The sequence below is a fragment of the Abramis brama genome, assembly GCF_963993115.1.
Source record: "Abramis brama genome assembly, chromosome: 10".
Taxonomy (NCBI): domain Eukaryota; kingdom Metazoa; phylum Chordata; class Actinopteri; order Cypriniformes; family Leuciscidae; genus Abramis; species Abramis brama.
Genome location: NC_139972.1, coordinates 29,335,568 through 29,359,652, shown reverse-complemented (window position 1 = coordinate 29,359,652; position 24,085 = coordinate 29,335,568). Strand labels below are relative to the sequence as shown.

At 35.4% G+C, this 24,085-nt stretch overlaps 1 protein-coding gene and 1 long non-coding RNA gene across 6 annotated transcripts; one reads left to right on the top strand and one right to left on the bottom strand.

Annotated features, from left to right (window-relative positions):
• The first annotated feature begins 978 nt into the window (after positions 1 to 978).
• Positions 979 to 17,516, top strand: LOC311090544 (B-cell receptor CD22). 5 transcript variants are annotated; one of them, XM_084125872.1, is made up of 18 exons: positions 979 to 1,082; positions 7,959 to 7,991; positions 8,445 to 8,492; positions 8,596 to 9,003; positions 10,087 to 10,407; positions 10,486 to 10,740; positions 10,849 to 11,115; positions 11,405 to 11,668; positions 11,769 to 12,047; positions 12,215 to 12,478; positions 13,159 to 13,410; positions 15,153 to 15,237; positions 15,430 to 15,538; positions 15,681 to 15,811; positions 16,129 to 16,186; positions 16,294 to 16,397; positions 16,528 to 16,582; positions 16,752 to 17,516. In XM_084125872.1, exons 3-18 carry the CDS (start codon positions 8,456 to 8,458, stop codon positions 17,010 to 17,012), a joined length of 3,150 nt encoding a protein of 1,049 aa, XP_083981998.1. In that variant the 5' UTR covers positions 979 to 1,082; positions 7,959 to 7,991; positions 8,445 to 8,455; the 3' UTR covers positions 17,013 to 17,516. The 5 variants fall into 5 exon arrangements, 4 of the variants coding, with proteins under 4 accessions (XP_083981998.1, XP_083981999.1, XP_083981996.1 ...); XR_014607901.1 differs by lacking the exon at positions 979 to 1,082 and having other exon boundaries at positions 7,786 to 7,991; positions 16,274 to 16,397; XM_084125873.1 differs by lacking the exon at positions 979 to 1,082 and having other exon boundaries at positions 7,786 to 7,991; positions 15,430 to 15,442.
• Positions 17,517 to 20,119: 2,603 nt separating this feature from the next.
• On the bottom strand, positions 20,120 to 23,627 carry LOC311090546. The gene is made up of 4 exons (XR_014607902.1): positions 23,271 to 23,627; positions 22,819 to 23,009; positions 22,339 to 22,409; positions 20,120 to 20,317 (listed from the first exon to the last, which is right to left on the bottom strand). It is a non-coding gene; the product is annotated as an uncharacterized lncRNA (long non-coding RNA).
• Between the last annotated feature and the right edge of the window lie 458 nt (positions 23,628 to 24,085).

Sequence of the window (24,085 nt, the reverse complement as noted above, 5' to 3'; positions counted from 1 at the left end):
TGAGGAGAACTGGTCTTTTCATGCTTTATTGTTGTCAATCGACGAACCTTTCACACCTCTGCCTGTATGAGACTAAGGGCGTTTTCACACCTGAAAGTCCGAACCAAAGTTCATGTTTTGATACATTTTATACATTCGGTAAGTTTTGGTTTGGTTTCACATTGCAATTATGCGAGCACACTAAAGAACTTTACATGACATACTTGTGTCCTGTCGTCATCATCTATGTGGACTGCATCTTGACATTGATTGGTTTGTAAACAGACGTGCGTCTGACGTCAGCGTGTTGTCAATCGGCGGGTAACTTTGACAAGAATGAATGAACAGATGCATATCGTTGCCACTATACTGTAATTATAACGGCATTACTCCCTGCAGCACCAACTATACTCGAGGCAAGTTCAAATTCACCAAATGAACGCCCTCGTTGTGCGAACATTTTATCGTCACCAGCAGGAAAGGAGGAAAAGACTGCAAGCAATCCTGCGAGAACCACCGGAACTTCCTGTAAATGGTCTGAAAGTCCGAACCATACAGAAAATGCTTTCACACTAGAAATGAACCAAAACTTTGTTCACTTTGATCCGGACCGAGACTACTATTGGCTGCCATAGAATTCCAAAGCGGAAGAATAATAATAAAGAATGGCAACGATTTCAATAGGTGTCTATGCACTTTCAGTGCTTGGCCCCTAATTAAGGTCACCACCAATGATTCTTTTGTCAGTTCTTATCCAAAGCAGAGTTTGCATTCTTTGAGGAAATCATTGTTTTTGCAACCTCCCAGATAATCTCTTACCCAGTGAAGCACAAACAAAATAATAATGGCCCTCAGGCAACAGGACACCGGCTTTCCTAATCTTCGAGCTACATCCTCTGCATCAATCAGTTTTTCCACAAGTTCAGACACCACTCCTTATCATATTTCCGTCACTTTGACCTTAAAATTCTTATTTTCTGTTTCTGGAACATTTAGTCACCACCTTAATTTGTAGTGCCGCTCTTCAGCGATTCTGCTTTCCGAACGAGTAATAGCACCTGCCTGTTCGGCAACTTTGGCTGTTAATTCGCCTTTGCACTTCTGTAAGTCTACAATTCTTCATTGACATAAATGTGATGATTTCAGCTCTTCAATGTTGTTTGAATTTGTTTTTGATCATTTCTTCAAGGGAGTCTATTCTCTCGTTTAGGACTGTGATTATGTTCTTTTGATGCTTATGTAATGAGAGATAACCTTTTGAATTTAGTTTTGTGGAGGGGACACGTGGAAATTACCCGCTGAAATCCATTTCTCTTACAAGTTGTTCTTTACCACTTACCTTGGCTTATTAAATTCTGGAGGATATGAGTGGTCCTTTAGTTTGTTTTTCAGTTGTACCACTCATCTTAGCATTGTTAGCATCCATTGCCAGTGACTAAAGTTTTTTTATTTCCTCGTTTAAGCTTATCAAGTCAAAAATTAACTTAAAGAATAGAAAAATGCTTGAGTATTTCAACAATATAGCACTTCAGGCTAAACAAATTAGACAATCCATTAAAAGGTACACTATTTAACTTTTGGCCCTCTAATGATTGAAAAATAAAATGCATGCATTTTGCAGAACAGCATTGTCTTGGTTGTGTTTCGGCTTTGCGTGTCTTTATGGATGAATTTGGTTTGCAGCACCGGTGAATACATGGAATCCAAAAAAGATGTCATCTGAGCATGTAAGCGCCATATTTTATGCTGTTGTTTTTACTAATGGGACAACTGATTTTTTTAATTGAATGACGTTACAACAGTTGTCAACAACGATTGCTAGTCTAATACGGTCAAACGCTGTTATTTTTTATAACTGATATTCTGGCCAAACTGACCATGGTAGTAGGCGTTATTCATTTATAGACTGTCATTGTTATCAACCAGTGGTCAACATCATTTCAAGACTCGCATGCATTTGGCAAGCCTATATCACTAAAGGATTTATTTATATAAATCAAACCTGTTCCAAATTGAACCCTAAGCCCTCTCAATCTTCCTCCGAGTCCACATTTTTGTGATGAATAATAATAATAATAAGAAGAAGAAGAGGAAACATTTATTTGTATAGCACTTTTCATATGTGCAATGCAACTCAAATTGTTTTACAAGCATAAAAACAAATAATGGGAATACAAATTCACAATGTCAATGTTAAAATATTCGAAAACTATAAAAGGTTCACAATGTAAAATAAAGGAATTGGCAATATAGTTTCACCTCAATATTAATATAAAATAGTATAGATAAAAGAAAAAAACCCTGAAGAGAATCAGAAGGTAAAATAAAAACATAAAACAGACTTGTACACAATTTCACACCATATTTTTATACTGATAAGCAACTTTAAAAAGATATGTATAAACTAAAAATATGAATGCTAGTAGCCTCTTTCACTTCATTTGGTAGACAATTCCACATTTTTGGAGCATAGTGGATAAAAGAAGTACCACCAGATCGTTTATGATTTACTGTATAATGTGCCAGAAGATTAGCGCTAGAGGATTTTAATCTACAATTTGGAACGTATCTCGGCAGACAGTCTGAAATGTATAAAGGTGCCAGATTATGCTAGCCTGACTACGTCAGACTTCGTACTTCCGCTCAATTTCATTTCGCTTCTGTACTCAGTCTGAGACAGCGTAATAGCTTTCGGTTTTCCTCCGGCCTGAAAACAGCCGGCCAATCAACGAACAGAGGGCGGGCTGAGAGCCGTGACGACATAGACACTGAATGTACCGTGGATGCGTAGATTTACTTCACATAATCTGCAAAAGTTGTTCACAGCCATGTTCACTCCGGTATTTCACTCGATGGTTTTGTTTTCGCATCATACATGTGTTTACAGTGGAAGTTAGATGCGGCTGAGCATGCGCATAACACACGCCATAACCAAACGTTATGTGATTGGCTTACGGGTAACCAATGATTTTAAACTTCAGACAAGCGCCCCCTGCGAGAAAGAAAACGCTTTTCAATTATGCCATGCCAGACTCTGTCTACGAAGCAAAGCGAAGTAGCAGAGTTTGGTATTACCAGGCTAAGATTATGCAGTGTTTTATAAACAAATAAAAGAACCTTATATGAAAATCATTTGAACTGGTAACCAATGTAATTCCATTAAAACCGATATAATATGTTCTCTCCTTTTTAATTTCATTAGTATTCTGGCTGCTGCATTTTGTATCGATCGTATTCAGCCAGTGTATATAGCATTACAATAATCAAGATGAGAGAAGATAAAAACATGAATGAGTTTCTTAGCAAAATTCATCCACTTTACAATGCTGGACAGACAGTCAGACAACCTCTCTAATACAACAGTGTATCACACAATTGTATCATCAGCATGTAAATGATAATTTATATTCATGATTCATGTCATATTTCTGAATTATGCTGTCCAAAGGGAGCATGTATAATGAAAATAAAACGGGCCCAAGAATTGATCCTTCTGGAACACCATGTAATATTTCATGTGTCTTTGATATACAGTCACCTATATAAACTAAAAAGTTCATTTCTGTAATGTACGTTTTGAAATAATTTAAAACATTACCAGAGAGACCTTCAGTCTGTTTAGCAGAATACAATGACCAACCGTGTCGAATGCTGCACTTAGATCCAAGAGGATTAAAACCGATGCATTACCTTTATCTGTATTTAATCTCAGATCATTTACTACCTTTAGTAATGTTGTTTCCGTATTATGACCTTATCTGAAACCTGACTGATATTTCTATACATTGATTTAGCGGTTGCAACACAACTTTCTAAAATCCTACTAAAAAATGATATGTTAGAAATTAGTCTAGTTATTGAGTCTCCAGGGAACAATTAACTATCAAAGACATAGTCTATCAAACAGTGCAAAACCTCTTTTAAAAAATACTGTTGGTATAGGGTCAATATAGCTGGAAGATGAATTTAGCTGAGAGATCATTTGCAGAAGATTCTCTTTATTTACTGTCCTGAACATTTCCATTTTATGTGGACAACTTCCAAATTCATCCATGGAAAAATGATCAGTATGATCAATAACAGATCTAATCTGTATTATTTTGTTATTAAGAAACTGTTGTGGCAAAATCAATAATTAAACAATCATCATTACTGCATAAGAGACACCAATAATCAAATTGTATTTTAAAAGATATTTATTCTCTTGCAAGAGGCTTAGTCACAAAATCACAGCAGCTACCCCGTGACGTGAGCAAGACCTGACACCCAGGCCAGAAAATTCCCTTCTTATACTCCTTCTTCAAGGTCTTTCCTCTGTAGTTTTCCACTCACCCAGCATGGCCACATCCACATCACATTTAGAATAGAATGACCCCTCTAACCCCCCCTTGGCTAAATTATCTTCCATACCTAAAGAGTTAAAGGTTCTTAACCATTTGTCTTACTGTGTGTGTCTTGTTTACGTCAGGTGTACAAACATACATAAATTCCAGAAGAGAAACAATGCTTAAAACAATGTCTAAGAAAGTTAATGAAAAAAAGTAAAATATAAATTTTTCTACAACAAAACATAGCAAAATCTCCACACATAGTTAAAGAGGGCTGATCTATCCAATTATATGGCTTGTTATTTAAAAGACTTAAAAAAAAAAAAAATCTTTTTTTAATTTTTATTATGCCGCTTTGACTGCCAGGTAGAATTCAGTTTTGTGTGGTACTTTCTCTGTTTACAGACATGACAAGAAATGCACGGATTAATGACAAATGATTGCAATTTCCCTCAACTATAAACACTTATACACTATATTGCCAAAAGTATTGGGACACCCCTCCAAATCATTGAATTGAGGTGTTCCTATCACTTCCATGGCCACAGTTGTATAAAATCAAGCACCTATGCATGCAGACGCTTCTACAAACATTTGTGAAAGAATGTATCTCTCTCAGAAGCTCTGTGAATTCAAGCGTGGTACCGTGATAGGTTGCCACCTGTGGAATAAGTCCATTTGTGAAATTTCCTCACTACTAAATATTCCACAGTCAACTGTTAGTGGTATTATAAAAAAGTGGAAGCAATTGCGAACAACAGCAACTCAGCCATGAAGTGATAGGCCACTTAAAATCACAGAGCGGGGTCAGCGCATGTTGAGGCTCACAGTGCGCAGAAGTCACCACATTTTCTGCAGAGTCAATAGCTACAGACCTCCAAACTTTGTGTGGCCTTCAGATTAACTCAAGAACAGTGCGTAGAGAGCTTCATGGAATGGGTTTCCATGGCCGAGCAGCTGCATCCAAGCCTTACATCACCAAGTGCAATGCAAAGGGTCGGGTGCAATGGTGTAAAGCACGCCGCCACTGGACTCTAGAGCAGTGGAGACGTGTTCTCTGGAGTGTTCTGTGGGGTTGTTTTCCAGGGGTTGGGCTTGGCCCCTTAGTTCCAGAGAAAGGAACTCTTAATGCTTCAGCACACCAAGATATTTTGGGACAACTTCATGCTCCCAACATTGTGGGAACAGTTTGTGAATTTCCCCTTCCTGTTCCAACATGACTGCGCACCAGTGCACAGGTCCATAAAGACATGGATGAGCGAGTTTGGTGTGGAGGAACTTGACTGGCCTGCACAGAGTCCTGGGGCCGGTTTCACAAAGCTATTTTAGACCGGTCTATAGTGTTAGACAAGTCTGAAATGTGCTCATAGACTAGTCTAATGCAAGTTACAGTAGATTGTTTCACAAAATTAGACGCCTTAACCCCAGGCTAACTTAGGTCTAAGACTCTGTTACCTTGGCAACCAGCAGTAACAATCAGTTACATTACAAACAGCCAAAAGAAAAGGGAAAATGGCTCATAATTTAAACATTTCTTCTTGTTACTACATTCTCCACTAAATTTCCAAAGTAAAATGTCCTTGTAACTGTTATACTCCAACAAACACATATTTTCCGCTGGGGTAAACTGCACTGAGCGGTTGAATGCACTTACTCCATCCGCCATGTTTTTTGTTTTGAAAAGTGTCTTATTTTACCCAGAATGCATTGCAGTGTAGTCCTACTTAAGATAGTCAGAGTCTTAAGAGTCTTATGATTTAGATATCTATCTGAAGTCTGACTGTCTACTATATCTAAGCCATAGTCAAAGTCTATCTTTATGAAACAGGCCCCTGACCTCAACCCAATAGAACATCTTTGGGATAAATTATATCTGAAAATGGTGGGCCAACTCCATATTAAACCCTATGGATTAAGAATGGGTGTCAAGTTCATGTGCATGTAAAGGTATACATCCCAAAAAGCCAATATATTGTATCAGGGTAACACAGTTTGGAAGATGGATTTATGATGTACTCACTCATTATTAAAATTTGGTTAATTTTGAACAAAACAAGTTACATAGTGTACCTTTAACTAAGCATTCTAAAGGAGTAAAGTCCAAAGAAATCTGCATCATATACGTCTACGGCGCCATATTCCCCAGACTCTCACTTTTGCAGCTTGGTGAGTGTTAAGTTACCTAGATTTGAGTTTTAATATTTTATTAGCTCACCAAGCGAAAAATGTTCATGAGGAAAAACCGACTTCAGACTTCAACTGATGAGCCTTTGTTATCCGGGGTATAACACAGCACTATATGACACTTACATATTTATTATGTTAGTTAAAAAAAAATTATGTTAGTTCACACTGCATTAACTAATACAAAATTAGCCTTTTAACAATGTACTAGTAAATGTTGGAATTAACTAAATTTAATAAATTATGTAGAAATGTTTAATTAATTCATGTTAAATAACGTAGTTCATTAATGTTAACAAATGAAACCTCATTTTAAAGTGTAAGCACATTTTCTTTGTACCAGTTTTCAATGGGATAAAGTGCATTCTTTAATGTCTACTTGGCAGTAGCTATGTTTCCATCCAAAGTTGCTAATTTAACTTAATTTATGCAAAATTGGAATATCGCATAAAACATTTGTTAATAAAGCAGCATTTCCACCCCATGTGTTCAAGAGAACAAAATTGTTACTTCCTGGGAAATTGAGGCAACACATCTGTAATAAAAAAATACTTTGTATATCATAAATGACTTGTGTCTGAGTGTGCAGATGAAACACAATAAATGCTGTCACTTTTTTTATTTGGATGCTTGGTATTTGGGAACACAATCAAGTGAGACTCTTCTGGGAGGTCATTATACCAAATCATTTTGATGACAGACTTTGGCTTAGACATTTCAGAATGATCAAACCAACATTTGAGATGCTGTGCAATGAAATTGGCCCGCTGGTTAGTCCAGTTGTCCAATCACATCCTCTGTTGAGGGAAAGTTACGTGAGTTTTTTTTGTTGTGCGTCAAGGGATTTATTTAGTAAATGTGTTTCCATCATAGTTTATGCGCATGTTTATGCACATGCGCATCGGATAAAAATTGTTTCGCTCAATTGAAAATTGATCTTGATGTTTCCGTCCAGTGTTTTTTATTTTATTTTATTTTTTTATCTGAAAATTTGCATAGCAATAGGTGGATGAAAACATAGTTAATGAACAACACTATAAATCTATATTTTAAAAATAAAATATAGGCCTCCTTGAACACTGAACTGTTAGATTTGGTTTGGACATTCAATAAATGATGCTGGTTTACAGTGTGTGTGTATATATATATATATATATATATATATATATGATTCTCATGTTTACTTTTCCATGCTGCACTTTTAGTCTGCTAATCTAGCAGCACATTATATACGTACATTACAGAGGTTTTATTTTCTGAATAGTTTCGACACAGAACTAACCACTGCCACAGGAAGTGAACTTCACGCTCAGATGACAGAATTAACATATCTCTTTATCTCTACCAAGAATATGTTCTTTTTGCCTTTTTCTTTTATGTCTGAATGTTTATGTATGCAAATATAACAAGTTAGAAGTACACATGGTTGAAGTTCTCCTTTTGTTTCTCGGTTTGAACGTTGTTAAGCTGCCCACTGAGAACAACTCATTCAATTTGAAGGTAAGATAATTTTCATTGGCTTTCGTTATTTTTTTTATCGTAGTAAAACACATTTAGTTGTCAAATTACACAATCTGTTAAACTGAAAAGCTCATGCAAGACAAGCACTGTGCTTCTTCAAACAAAACCTTTTGGCATGTGATCGAGTAATTTGAGTGTGAACATGTTTGATGTCTTGCGTAGGGAATAATATTTGTCAATTATTACAGCAATAAATTATTTAACTTGGAGTAGTAGGTCCGATTTATTTGTTATTGTAAATGCAGGGTGAATGTAAATGCAGGAATTATGGTGTGAAAAAGAAAGGAGAAACCGTCTGACTCATTCACAGCTGTGACCACCAAAACATACATATTCACCCACACACAACGACAAGCAGCAAATGTCCTGTCAGAGTTTGCTATGAAGACACTGGTGCTCAACATAACAATATACATTTATTTATTTAATTAGCAGCTGAATGAATGATGGTTCCTGAAGGGATTCTTCTGCTTCTATTTGGTGTGTATTGTCTGGATTATATACTGAATATGTTGATTTTTGTAAAACGATTGACCTAATTTTTCGGTATACATAAGTGTTACTGATGCTGTTTTTCCTGCAGTTATTCTTACAAGCTCCTTCACTGGATCATCGGAAATTCTAATACAAGTGGCTGAAGTAACAGAAACAAAAGTGGAAGGGTCAAGTGTGACCATCTCCTGTGATTACTTAAAGAAAGAGGATAATTTGGCACTACTGTGGTTTAAAGATCCAGATTATGATAAGAAATCACAAACGTTTAATGGGACTATTTTATACAGTAACAGAAAAGAACGTCCCCAGTCACCGGGTTACTCCAACAGGGTGGAATACATCACTAATGAAACACCAACATCGAAAATAAACGACAGGATACAATGTAATTTAAGAATCACCGATCTACAAAAAACAGACAGTGGGAAGTACGGCTTTAGATTCATTGGTTCAGGAAATAAGTACATGAGTAAAAATGTGAGTCTCAAAGTTACAGGTGAGCAGTGATTTACTGAATCAGACCAATTTGTTGTTTCCTTAAAGGTTGTTTTCTTGCATAAAAAAGATAATCATTTACTTATCCTCATGTCTATCCGTATTCCGTGAAACATAAAACAGACGTTTATCAGCAAGTTCATGCTGCTTTTTAGACAATGAAACTGAATGTGACTAAGGGCTCCAAAAATGACAAACAGTTAGTGATACAAAACTTAATCCATACGACCCTGACACTATTGTTAGTCTACATGTAGATCCCAGTTAGCAAAGATATGTTTTAAGATTGTTTTGCTAACATTCCCATTCAGTTTTGAAAATGTTATTTCTGCATGCTCTCTAAATGTTCCTAATGTCCAGATTTTTCAATGTTTAAAAATTATAATTTTTTTCTTGACTATGCAAAAGTTAAGGCAACATTATTATTATTAATTTTTTTAAATCATTTTACAAACATTATGGGAATGGGACTTAACGTTCTCTAAACATTTTTAGTAACATTTTTAAAAAATGACAAATGTCCAACTAATCCGTTTCTGGAAAAAAAGTTCCACGAACAATGTATAAATAATGTTTTTGTGCTAACGTTTTGAGAACATTATCAAAGACCATATAACTTTCAATGAACGTTCAGTTAATGTTAATGGAAGAACATTTGTTCTTAACTTTGAAAGAACCTCGCCAAAATGTTAACCAAAGTTCTGAGAATGTTCTGTTAGCTGATGCCAAACACTGTACAGTACAAAGCCAGTACAGCACAGTACAGTACATGTGAATAATCCAATTTTTTAATCTACATAAGAGGAGATTATCAGTGATTCATGACTTAAATTTCAGTACACAAACCAACTGTATGACTTTAGAAGAATATTGTGCCTGAGTCTTTGATTTTTGTCATCTTTGGAGCTCTTTATTTGTTCTACTGAGAGAAATAAAAAACAGGTTTTGAAAAACATGATGGTAAACAAATTATTATTATTATTATTTTTGGTGAACTAACCCTTTGATAATATAGATTTCTTTGTTGGAGAAAATGTAAAGGTTCTGGATCACTTGTTTTCATTCCATATTCTACTTATTTCAGACAACCCTTGTAAGGTAAAGGTTGGACCATCAGAGCTAAAGAATTCACTCAAGGAGTCAGAAGAATTTACTGTTAACTGTTCCACGATTGGTTCCTGCTTCACATATCCGGAGTGGCTTGTCGAAACATCAGGTCAAAAGGAAGAATGGCTGTCCTCCTCATTAACTGATGTACTAATAGAGAATGAAGAAGAAGAGGGCAGAAAGGTCACCAAACTAAAACTCAATGTGACATGGAAGGATGACGAAAGAATTCTGTCTTGTCGTCCAGCCCAAGCTCTGGACAGCTTCCAGATCAGAAACATCACTCTGTCTGTCGAATGTGAGTGTCTACATCATGTGTCTGTAAACAAACACTGTAAATTTACTGCCATCCACTTCATCTCTTTTTCTTCTCCAGATGGACCTAAAGAGACAACTGCACAAGTGAGCTCTAAGAATGTGAAGGAAGGAGATTCTGTCACTCTCTCATGCGACAGCAGAGGTCACCCTAATGTCTCCTTCTCATGGTTCAAAAAGGAGAAAATAGAAGTGTCTCAAATGTCTGACTTGATACTAAATAATGTGAAACCAGAAGACAGTGGAGAATATTATTGTGAAGCTAAAAACAAGCATGGAGCAATGGAATCAAATAACATTACAATTGATGTGAAATGTGAGTTTTGTGTTTTATGTAAACAGATGAAGAAAAACCAACCCCAAATAATAATCTGCTCAAATCACTTGCAATCTTGTAATCAAAATGCATTTCCTGTGCCTTCAGATGGTCCAAAAGGTGTCACAGTGAAACCTCTGGTCAGTGTTGAAGATCTCAAAGAGGGAGACGAACTGATTCTTAAGTGTTCAGTTGATAAAAGTAACCCACTAGTCACAGAGTTTATATGGCACAATAACAACAATATGCTACAACAAACTAGCGATACATTAAACATCAGCAGTGTTACAGCAGACGATAGAGGATCTTACTACTGCCAGGCTGGTAATGGTATAAAAAAAGAGAAGTCAAATGAAATCCCAGTATCTGTAAAGTGTAAGTATTGCCATTTTCATTTTACTTAAAAACATGCTTAAATAATACATTAGTAATATGAAACCCACATTAGTGTTACCTAATGAAGCTGTGATTAATCCCTTGTTGTAGTATTTCAACATTTGTAAATTTTTTGGCAAAATGAACTAATGTGTTTTTTTAATTACCGAAAGTATGTGAGATGCTGAGTGTCTTCACATAAATTAATAATAATTATATATTTCTACCAAAGCCTGCATGTATTTTACAGTGTGCAATGTTAAGCTTTCTAAAGCATGTTTTTAAACAGATTTACCACGAAACGTCACAATACAAGGCGAACACTCTGTAAAAGTGCACTCCAGACTGACTTTGAAATGCTCAGGTGATGCCAACCCTGAGCCAGAACAGTACACTTGGAAAAAGATACATGGACTGTCTTCTTTCCAGTCTTCAGTTCAAACTGGAGAGTTAAACATTAACAATGTGACCATTAAGGATGCAGGGCAGTACACATGTAAAGTTACCAACGCCATTGGATCAAGTTCAAACACCTTTAATGTTGATGTGCTTTGTAAGTCTGTTTTGTTCTAAAATCTAAAGTCAAAGTGAATAATCTAACACATCACACATCCAAATCATTGTGTCTTTTCACGTCTCCATAAACTCTGCAGATCCTCCATATAACCTCAGTTTGATTATGAAGAGTGAATTGAAAGAGTTTGAAGTATTTCCAATTATCTGCACGGTTCAAAGCTTTCCTATGTCAACGCTCACCGTGACAGGACCTCAGGATATCAGAAATATTCAAAGCAATCGAGGGAACATCACTGAATCTGAGAACAAGTTAACTATATACTTGAACGTAACTGAGTCACATGCAGGGAGGTACAAGTGCAAAGCAAACAATTCAGAGGGAGGACTAGAAATTGACCAAGACCTAACTGTGTTGTGTAAGTATAATCAATTAAAATATCTACAAGTATTTTAGATATTTCAAGGACTTGAGGAACATTAGATGCTTTAATTTACTTTGAAGCCACCAAATCAATCAATAAGACTTTGAGCATTACTTTAACTAACATAATTTGGACTTCATCTTCTAATCACGTGTTTGTAGATGCACCTAAAAATGTGACTGTAAGTTCTGAAGGAGAACAGACGTTTGGGAGTGAGCTGACTCTTACATGTGACGCTCGTTCTAAACCTGCTGTGTCCTCATTTGAGTGGATGAAAAAATTCAATGGACAATTAAAGACAGTTGGACATGAACAGAAACTACACTTTCGTTCTCTGACTATCTCTGACTCTGGTCAGTTCGTCTGTATTGCGAATAATTACATTGGAACAACAAGATCCCAATCAGTAGACATCAGGGTGAAGTGTGAGTACTTTTTCCTAGTTATTTGACACACATAAGCTTTTAGAAGCAAAAAATGCCTCTTTGACTTTTCTAAAAGATACAATATTGTTTTTTGATTAGTTTAAGTAGTCTAATGAATATGCAAGCTTGTTTCCGCCACAGAAATAAAATTAAAAAGATAATTGCACCTATTTATCTCACAGTTATGATTTTTTTCCTCACAATTGCGAGATGTAAACTCGCAATTCAGGCTTCTTTTAATCAGAATTACAAGACATAAAATTGCAAGAAATAAAGTCAGAATTGTGAGGAAAAAAGTCAGAAATGTGCGAAAAAAGTCAGAATTGTGAGATATAAACTTACAGTTGTAAGAAAAAGTCAGAACTGTGAGAAAAAAGGCAAAATTGCAAGATGTAAATTCCAATTCTGAGAAAAAAAACCCTTTTCTTATTGCATTTGCAATTTATATCTCACAATTCTGACTTTTTCCCCCATAATTGCGAGTTTATATCTCACAATTCTTTTTTTCAAGTAGTTCTGACTGCCAATAGTAGTTTCTGACGCAATTTTGACTTATTAACATGCAATTGCAAGTTTATATCACACAATTTTGAGGAAAAAAGTCAGATATAAATTCGCAGTTTTTCATGATAGTTACTTGAATGGATTAATATTACTGTCTGTTTGACTTTTTTCTACAGATACTCCATACGCAAATATTGTCCATAATAAGACAGCTGAGTGTAATTGTGAGCTTGCAGTCTATCTGACCTGCAGTGCAGATGCGTATCCTCCCGCCACTGACTACAAATGGTACAGAGAGGAGGACAACGCCACCGTCCTGTCAGACAAGCAGAACTTCACTGTTCTACCTCAGAACCCAGGAACGTATTACTGTAAAGCAGCCAATAGAATCGGAACATCACAATCCCAAAACAAGTTGTCTGTCTGCTGTAAGTATGAAATTATACATTTATAAAACAAATCAAATAATAAAATGCCAATGACTAGAGTAGCGAAATCAAATAAAAGATTCTCTAGAACTTCTTCCGCCAGACTTTAGACACTTTTCTACAACAGCCGCCCGCTTTAGCATAACTATGGTGAGCAAGAAAGTTATTTACCTGTTATAAATAAAAGGAAGCTCTGAATCTGTCAAGCGCTCATTTCCCTCTTGCGATGAAAACCCCCTCGTCTTGCTTCTGCTTTTTTTTTTTTTTTTTTTTTTAGTTTCTTTATATTCCTTTGTTGATTTTCATATGGAAGCTTGTTTCTGCCATGGAATAATAATAATAAAAAGTAATTGCAACTTTTTTTCTCAGCATTGCGTGATATAAGGGTGCTCCTATCAGGATTTTTGAGGCTGATCACTGATAACTGGAAGCAGTAGCCTACTAACCGATACGATCACCGATACCGATCACTGAAATAATACTATTCTTAACAACAATGCATTTTAAGAATTAAAAAAATAAGAGATGAGCAAGTATTGACAACTCTATTTATTGGCAAGCAACATGTGCAACATATTCCATTCCCTCTCTAACAGGTGATTAGGAACAACTAGAGCTCATCAAATATAGCATACTGTACTTGTGAAATAAATAACAAAAATTAAAAACAGAACAGTCTTTATCAACAGAAAGTACTTAAATGTAAAACAACACTAGTCTTCACTGTATACATTAAATATAGATGAATCATGATAAAAAGCAATGAGTGATTTTCTCTTTGTCTTTTCTTGTTTGATTAACATTATTGACACAGATGACAGCAGGCATATTAGGCTCAAAGTTCACTTTCCTTCTCCATGATCCACTCAGTATTGGAGCGCGTGCACAGAAAGCCGTTTGGGAACAGTATCTCTTTCGCGGCTTAATGCAGCTTTAAATAGCTGTTTTTATTATCGAGCACGTCCTGCAGTTTAGCAACAGTAGACTGTATTTTCCTACAATCACTGATCTAGCTGATTTAGACATTAAGTTTGGGCTTTTAGTGAGGAACGAAAGCGCACTGTTGTGAAGGAAAGAAATGCACTAAAATATCACAGCCCTAGTTTCTTGCTGTAGGGTTGCTGTCATTGCAATGTCTCTGCTCGCCGCGAAGACGTTCTGAGAAAAAAAAAAATCTGAGAAAAAAATCCAGAACTGTGAGATGTAAATAGTGAGAAAAAAGTCAGAGTTGTGATATGTATACTCGTAACTGTGAGAAAATAAATCGCAATTATATATATATATATATATATATATATATATATATATATATATATACCGTTTTTTTTTTTTTCAAAATTTGCATGTTCTAAAGCGCTCCAAGACTCTCAGCTTCTGCTTCCCATAATAACTGTGAATGCCCAAAATTATTGTCTGGCAGAAATGCCTCACAAGCCTTCTGATTGGCTAAGCATTAATCTGACCTGGACACTTTTTATTTTACAGTGTAGGCTAAAGATAGGGTTGTCACAGAGATTGTTGTGATAACTGAAGACAGTTATTTTAATGATATCCTTCAGGGAGTAGGATCATTTTCTCCAAATCCTAAATGCCTGATTAAAGCGAAATGCTGCAATATTTTGGACTCCTTTAAAACTTTAACCGGGTTAGGTTTTGAATTTGAGGTTAGATTAAGTCATGGTCAGGGTTTAGTTTTGAAAATGATGTGATCATGACATCTCCCCAAACCTCTCTCATTTTAGGTTACTCTCTTAAGGTGCTCTGGCAGATAATCTTACCAATCATTCTGTTGATTCTCATTGCTGTGGCCATCTTTCTGATACGCAGGTACCTATTTATTTCTTCTTCTTTTTTAATTACTTAAGTGAAGAAAATAGTCTTAAAATAAGCTTACACTATTTATTAGTCTGTCTTCATATTAGTGGTCCTTTTAGATGTTGATTTTGGTTTGAGAGTTATTTAGGTCTATTTCTTTCTTCCAGTCATCATCTTCCAATAATTGTGCTCATTATTTTGCAGGACTATCATCAAGGCAAGATTAGATCCGCAAAGTGGAGCAGATAATCCATTGTGTTTTTTCCCAGTATTCCTGTCACGCTCTTCTACAGTGGCAAACTTACTTTTATTGGTTATTTAACTTAAATTTGTTTCAGTAACTGGGTTACTTACTTGAACTCACTTTATTAAGCATTGTTTTAAAAATGCAAAATAGTATCTGTTTGTTTAATAAGAGATAAAGTCTGTTCTGTTTGGAATATTTTAAATCTCAGGGATCACAAAATAACACCCGGGAGAATCTGTCAATAGATGAGATTCCTGATCCATTTCATGGAAGGGTTGATCAATCACATCCAACACCCAATTCCCAAGATCCTACACGAACACATGACCTCAATCCAAGGTAACAGCTGCAGAACTGATGGAGACAATAAAGGAATAGTTCACCCAAAAATGAAAATTTGCTGTTACTTTACTCACCCTCAGACCATACAAGATGTAGGTGTCTTTTTTTGTCTGACTTGCAATATACAGTATGAATCACCAAGGACCAAGGTTTCAGCTAAAAATCTTATTTGCATTTCTATTGAAGAACATACATCTTGGATTGCCTGAAGATGAGTAAATGAACAGCAAATTTTCATTTTTGGGAGAACTATCTATCCCTTTAATGTGTCCACTTTTTGTCATAAAATGAATTAATCTTTTTTTCCTCTTAAGGCCGAAATCTAATATCCACACGGTGTATTCCGCCATTAAACTGCCACAAATTAAACAGGTTAGAGAGTGTTTTTTCTTTTAAATGCAAGAGGATGTAATTGAAACATCAAAATAACAAACAACTGACATTTTCACGCTTAGAAAGATGTCTTTTTGTTCTTACAGGGAAAACGTTCCCCAAAACCACAAAAACCTGGAAATATAGATAATGACTCAGCTACCTTAAACTACGTCACTCTTGATTTCAAGGGACAAAATGAGCCAAAAAGGTAAATGTCAAATATAAAAATCAGAAGTAATTGCCAGAAATTCAATAACACTTATCTTTAAATTGATAATGAGATGAGCTTAAAAATGTTTTAGATGATACAATTTTAAAATATATGATGGTGTTTTTAGAGCACCTGAAGGTTCAGCAGTCTATGCCATGGTGTCAAAAAATAAGCAGCCAAAGGTAAGCCGTAAGAGCATTAACAAAATATGTATCTTCTATTTCTTGAAATGTACCAAGCGAACAGCTGTTTACAATAAGCAAACACCAAAAAGCGTGTGAAGCAAATTTTTATACAACTGTATAGTGTATATTGAGAGCATTTTGTTTTACTATTTCTTCCTCTTCCTAGAATTCCCAATCAGAAAATCATGATTATGAGAATGTTTCTTCTGCATGTGCCTCAAGACTTCCATTCACCAATATAGACTGGGAATCTGATACCAGTGAAGAAGATGAAGTGAATTACTCCACTGTGTCTTGTTCTGCCAAACCTGATGTTAAAGAACCCAAAAATAACCAGAGGAGCCGTCTTAGCAGTTCAAGCTCTGATGATGAGGACAGAACTGAATATTCAGCCATAAAAACAGAAACAGTGGGAGTTTCCAAATGAAGTATTAAAACCTTAATCTGTATTATAATTACAGTATTAGTTATCTGTTATTATGCTATTTGAAAGTTATAATTAAGACAATTGTATACAAATTATGATTCTCTTAGAGTGGTAAGAATGCCTTCCACTTTTTTCAGTGTGACTTGCCATTGCATTAATATAATATTGAAATATTCCGAATTATGCTTAAAGATACTATTCCTTTGTTTCAATGTGCCATATATTTGTGTGATCAATTCAGTTGTGCTTGCATGGAAAATGGATTCATGAGTTCAATTTCCCCAATAAATAGTGTGGATATTGTTTCACTATATACTGTGAAAAGTAACAATATAGCTATCTACTTTTATGAATCATGTTTGCCACTGAAAAGCACATGCTTAACATTTACCATATTGCTTAACTTTAGCTTTGCTGAGAACAACTGGTTGCATAAAACTGTGTATCCATAAATTACTTGTTTGAATAAAAGAAAAAGTCTCCCAGGCTGAATGAATTCAAGAAGGGGTGACATCACAGGTTTATTATATGAGAAGCAAATAATTGTTCTGCGCACTCTCAGAAAAAAAGGTACAATTTTGTACCAAAGAAGGTACAAACCCTTGTCACTGGGGCGGTACCTTTTACTGGTACAAAATTGTACCTTAATATAGAGGAACAAATTTGTTCCATTCCAGTTTGTACCTTAAAGGACATGATTTGTACCATGGGCAACCAAAATGTACCTTTTGTTTATTAAAACTTGTTGGTACAATATTGTACCTTTATCAAAGGTACAAATTTGATCTTTTAAGGTACCACCCCAGTGACAAGCCCCTTTGTACCTTAACTGTGTCAAATTTGTTCCTACGAGAACTATTAAAGGCTATTTTTCTATTGAATAACATGCACATTCAACAACTGAATCCAAAAGGCATCAATTTAATCATTTCTGTAAATACATATCAAATACATATGAACGTTTGAATACTTTCATTCCAACTTACAGTAAAGTATTTATTTGTGTAAATACATCAAAGACTTCACAATACAATAAAGACTTAGCAAAATTAACAGAATATCACTTCTTTAAAAAGATTTGAAAGAATTTAAAATGCAATTACACTAAAATGTTACAGTACATAAAATATATTTTCTCATCTACAACAAAGCTAGAATTGTTTTTTTTCCCTACTTTTCACACAATACCCTTGCATTTATTTAACTTTTTTATAACACCATCCTCCAACCGAACTGCTCGGCAATTTCAGATCCCTCCATTTTTACACTGCTGAAGATTCTCCTCTCACTGAAGACCCGTCCAGTCAAGAAGTTCCCAAGATTTGCACAGTGGGTTGAGATAGCCGGTTCTTCCTGAACATAATGAAGAATCAATATTAGTAAAGACAGATGTAAATTTATTAAATTTATACTCCCAATGACAAGCTCAAATTTGACCTCTAGACTTAAAGGGATAGTTCACCTAGAACTGAAAATTCTGTCATTTACTCGCCCTCAAGTTGTTCCGAATCTGTTTACTTGAACAAAAAAGAAGATATTTTAAGAATTGAAAATTAAACAGTTGATGGGGCCCCATTAACTTCCATAGAATATTTTTCATACTATTTTCATACTATGGAAGTCAATGGGGCCCCATTGACTGTTTCATTTTTTGGGTGAACTACAAATCCTTCAACATCTCGTTTGGCATCCATGTAATGTGCTTCTATTACGGATTTCAGCTTAGCCAACCTCAACAATTTTACTTAAAGGGATAGTTCGCCCAAAAATGATATTTAAGCCATGATTTACTCAAGCCGTTCGAGATGCATATGTCAATCTTTTTTCAGACAAACACATTTTCAGTTATTTTAGAAAATGTCTTAGATCTTTCAGTGGTTATAATGTGAAGCAATGGGGTCCAGCTGATTCAAGTCGCAAACTGTGCATGCATCCTTCACAAAAATAATCCATCCGGCTCCAGGGGGATAAACGAAGGCCTTCTGAGGGTAATCCGTGCAGTTTTGTCGTAAAAATATACATATTTAAAACTTTATAAACGAAAATAACTGGCTTCCGGTGGCGGTCGGTGCGCGTTCATGGAGATGGTTGCTGGCTTATGACGTAGGACGTAGTGCAGGAAGCGTCGTGACGTAGAACGAACGTGACAGCGCAGCCAGAGAGCAGAGCAAAACAAAACTCTACGTTCGCTCTACGTCACGACATCATTCATCTCCATGAACGCGCCGACCGCCACCGGAAGCCAGTTATTTTCGTTTATAAAGTTTTAAATATGTATATTTTTACGACAAAACCGCACGGATTACCCTCAGAAGGCCTTCGTTTATCCCCCTGGAGCCGGATGGATTATTTTTGTGAAGGATGCATGCACATTTTCCGACTTGAATCAGCTGGACCCCATTGCTTCACATTATAAACACTGAAAGATCTAAGACATTTTCTAAAATAACTGAAAATGTGTTCGTCTGAAAAAAGATTGACAAATGCATCTCGAACGGCTTGAGGGTGAGTAAATCATGGCTTAAATATCATTTTTGGGCGAACTATCCCTTTAAAGGGTTAGTTCACCCAAAAATGAAAATTATTTTGTTAATTACTCACCCTCATGTCATTTCACACCTATAAGACCTTTGTTCATCTTCGGAACACAAATGAAGATATTTTTAATGAAATTCTGAGAGCTTTCTGTCCTTCCATTGGGAGCAATGCAACTAACACATTCAAGGCCCAGAACGATAGGAAAGACATCATTAAAGTAATCCATGTGACTCCAGTGGTTTAACCAATTTTATGAAGCGATGCAGGTGCTTTGTTTTTATCAAAAAACACAATTTACCACTTTATTTAGTAGGGGGAGCACTACGACGCATGCGAATTGTGTTGACTCAAGACCGGGTGTTGTTCCGTGAATGTGCTTTAGATAATATTATTTTGTAAATATAGAGGTAAATTATGGGGGTTTTTTGTTTTTTTTGGGCAAAACAAAGCTTACATCGCTTCATAAAATTGAGGTTAAACCACTGGAGTCACTTGGATTAGTTTAATGGTGTCTTTACTACCTTTCTGGGGCTTTAATGTTTTAGTTGCGTAGGCTACCAATGGAGGAACAGAAAGCTCTTGGAGTTCATCAAAAATATTTTCATTTGTGTTACGAAGATAAACGATGGTCTTACAGGTTCGGAATGACATGAGGGTGTATAATTAATGACAGAATTTTTTTTTTTTTTGCTGAACTATACCTTTAAGGAATCCTGGAAACACCTTAAATCAACCACAGCATGCATTCGGTCCATTTTCTGGAATAACTGAAATGCAGATAAGAAAACAATTTTCACACACACAAAAAAAAACTTTCTGCATTTTTACATTTTCCACAAAGTTTTAAATTATTCACTTAAAGCTTCATATAAAATACCCAGAAAATTAAAATGTTAAACTAATCATTTGAAACCATTTGAATTGAGAAGTTTAGTAAAAAATGTCTGAAGAGACTACCGCTTTATATAATAAACAGATTAAATTTAGGATTTTATTCACATTTAAACATTGAACAAACAGAAGCTCAACCGCAGTTGCTTTGACAAGCGAGAACAAACCTCAATGGTTCTTGCGGAAGCTCAAACGTGCTGCAAAACACACGAGAATGAACATCATCGGTTTTCGCACGTCTAGCAAACATGCTTGAGCTTCCGTTTACCTCAACTGATGTGTGAATTGATGAATATTTATATGTGAATAAAAGCCTAAATTAAATCTGTTCATCATATAAAATGATCGTATCTCTACAGAAAAACTTGGACTAAACTGCTCAATTCAAATTATTTTACGATCTCTTTATTATGGTAGCATACAGGTATCAAAAGACATTTTGAAATGTAATATGCAAAATGGCAATGTAATATATAAAATGGCAATGTATTTCTTATTTAAATTTACATTTTCCATACCATATGTGCAATGTTTGGGGCAAAGTGACAATTCAAATTCAATAATATAATTAAATTAGCCATCTCCTACACTTGTTTTAACATATAATTTAAACATATTACAAAAATGATTAGAGATGTTTAAAGGCATAATTCACCCAAAATTAAAAAAACTATGTCATTAATTATTCACTCTCATGTTGTTCCAAACCTGTAAGACTTTCGTTCATCTTTGGAACACAAATGAAGATCTTTTTAATTAAATCTGAGAGCTTTCTGTCCCCCCATTGACAGTCCATGCAACTAAAACTTTGATGCTTCAAAAAGTTCATAAAGAGATTGTAAGACCAATCCATTTGAATCGAGCAGTTTACCGTAGTTCACATTTTCTGAAGAGACATGATCGCTTTATATTATGAACAGATTTCAGAAGCTCAACCGAACATGCTTGACACGTGAGAACAAAAGCCTAAATTCAACCTGTTCATCATAAAGGAAGCACAAAATTTAGACTAAAACACTCAATTCATATGGATTAGTTTTACAATCACTTTAGGAACTTTTTAAAGCGTCAAAGTGGTAGTTGCTTAGCTGTCTATGGGGGGTCAGAAAGCTCGTAATTGATGAAAGAATTTTCATTTTTGGGTGAACTAACCCTTTAACATGTTCAACGTAAAATTGTAGCAAAATGATAATTTAAATGCTATTTTTCTTAATTGCATTTACACTCACAGTTAAGACACTTATGATTGCATTTTTATTAAATACCCGCGATGAACGTGGCAAAATTCAATCTGGATTTTAAAAAAAAGGATTCCGAGACGATCATTGCATCAAGTGCCTTAACTTTGAGTGTAAAAGCAACTAGGAAAAATAACCTAAATTATAATTTTGCTATAATATTTGCTTGAACATTTTAAACATCTAATTTCTGTAATACATTTAATTTTTTATTTTTGAACTGATAACATTTTCAAATGTATGTTTTAATTTTATGTTAAAGCTAGTGTAGTAATGCAAATTATTATATTATTGATTTTGAATATTTTTTTGCTCCAGATGTTGCACATATCATATAGAAAATGTAAATATAAATACAGAAATACATTGCCATTTTACACATTGCATTGCCATTTTGCACGTTACATTTCATATTGACATTTGGTACCTGTATGCTACCATACTTTGTGAGTGTCAGAGTTTTAGGTGAATATACTTTCAGTTAAGTGACAGAAATCTTTCAGAGTTCATTTGAAGTGCAGTTACTGTGCTTTATCAAGATTGACATCACTCTGTCATTATGGCAAACATTTTGTCTTAGAAATATAAATTCAACCTCATCAGAAAAAAGAATATCATAAGATTAAGAAACTCAAATAACACATTGTACTGATACTTGCCTCACAGCTGAGGACGCAGGAAGACTTTCAGATGTGTGATCAGTGAGACCAGCAGTGACGGTTTACCCCATCTAAAAATCAAAGACACATTAGCTATGAGTATATGACATGTAACTTTATATGACTTAGGACAGAATCAGGTAATCGCATTCATTTAAACACAGAACGAGTGATCAACTATTTTATCTGCGCACTGTTCGTTGGCGTTCAATCACCTTGTTCCAAAACCGCATACAGTATTGTGGACTAATGTAAAGTACACCAGCATGGCACCTCTGGTTGAGCATTCATTTACAACAATGTTTTAAATGTAAACTTACGACACAGAAACTCAATTTTGCTTTAAAATATATTTGCAGACGGCTATCACTGACTGGATTCGTACAATTAACGTTAAGCTATTTACACTCGCTATTATCATGTTGAGTAGCTGTAACGTTTTATACATTTTATTTGGTTAAACATAAACATAAAACCCACCTTTGAATTTCCTCTTCTCTTCGTCTTATAATTCGAGTCCAGCCACTAAAGTACTTCTGACGACAAAGAGGGCGAAGCCATGGCTTGTGGTGGTGCTCCGTGCTCGTAATCTGCTTCGCGAAGTTCCCGCTCTCCGGTCTATTTGAAAATGCAGTAACGGCTGCAACCTTGGCCAATCAGTTTCATGTTGCCTAATAGCAAAGTTAACATTTAACAGTTAACGTTATAGTGGATAATGGAGAACAAACGCCATATATTGTACACGTGATGACTTAATAATAGTCAATAATTGCATTTTTTTTTTTAAAGTGTAACGTTATAACTTACAAGTCAAATGGCTAAAAAGCATTTGGAGCAAAGCTAATTTAACTCGCTAAATTAACGTTAAGTGGCTGAAACATTTATATTTTAGACTTGTGAACTAAATATATACATAAATTATCAGAACTCACCTTTAAAATTCGTCTTCTTCAAGTTTGATAAAATAATCTCGACCGCGCTGCAGTGTGTAATGTTAGCCTGCTGCTTCCCGCTGTCAGTTCGGAAAATTCCTGGCTGAAGCGATTTCGACCAATCAGTGTCTTGTTGCTATGCCAAATGTTCAACACAGCAACCAATCATGAATGAAACAGTAATTTGGTCCATCACTGTACCCTTGATGTGAGAACAATTATGTACCTTCATTTCAATTGTACCTTAACAGGTACCAAACAGTATCATCAGTGGTCTTTCCTGTACCATTAAAGGTACTATTATTGAAAAGGTACAAAACTGTTCTTTGAGGAACATTATTTGTACCACCGTGTACCTTTTTTTCTGAGAGTGTGTGATGCATTTAACATGAAACGTCATGCATATGCATTATTGCTAAGTGAAGTGTACTATTTTTTGTGATATTTAAATAAATAAATGGTGGTTGAAGAGATTCCCCCCTTCTCTGTAAAGCGCTTTGAGTACAGAGAAAAGCGCTATAGAAATGCAATGAATTATTATATTATTATAAATATAATATAAAGACAGTACCTATAGTAATAATAATAATTCAAACTCTGCAGCAAATGCCCCAGGACAACAGGTTTAATAAATATACAATATCCTGAATAGCTCCCCCTTCAAGCACAGCAGTCCAGCTGCCCCTTTCTGGATATAATGGGTGGAGCTTGACATCCAGCTGCCCCTCTTTGGATCTAATGGGTGGAGCTTGACGTCCAGCTGCCCCTCTCTGGATGTAATGGGTGGAGCTTGACATCCAGCTGCCCCTCTTTGG

Bases quoted from the DNA above. Each gene is read 5' to 3' on its own strand.
- LOC311090544 (XM_084125872.1), top strand. From the start codon at position 8,456: ATGATGGTTCCTGAAGGGATTCTTCTGCTTCTATTTG. The intron at 9,004-10,086 runs GTGAGCAGTGAT...TACTTATTTCAG, and splicing joins TGTGAGTCTCAAAGTTACAG to ACAACCCTTGTAAGGTAAAG. The intron at 16,583-16,751 runs GTAAGCCGTAAG...TCCTCTTCCTAG, and splicing joins CAAAAAATAAGCAGCCAAAG to AATTCCCAATCAGAAAATCA.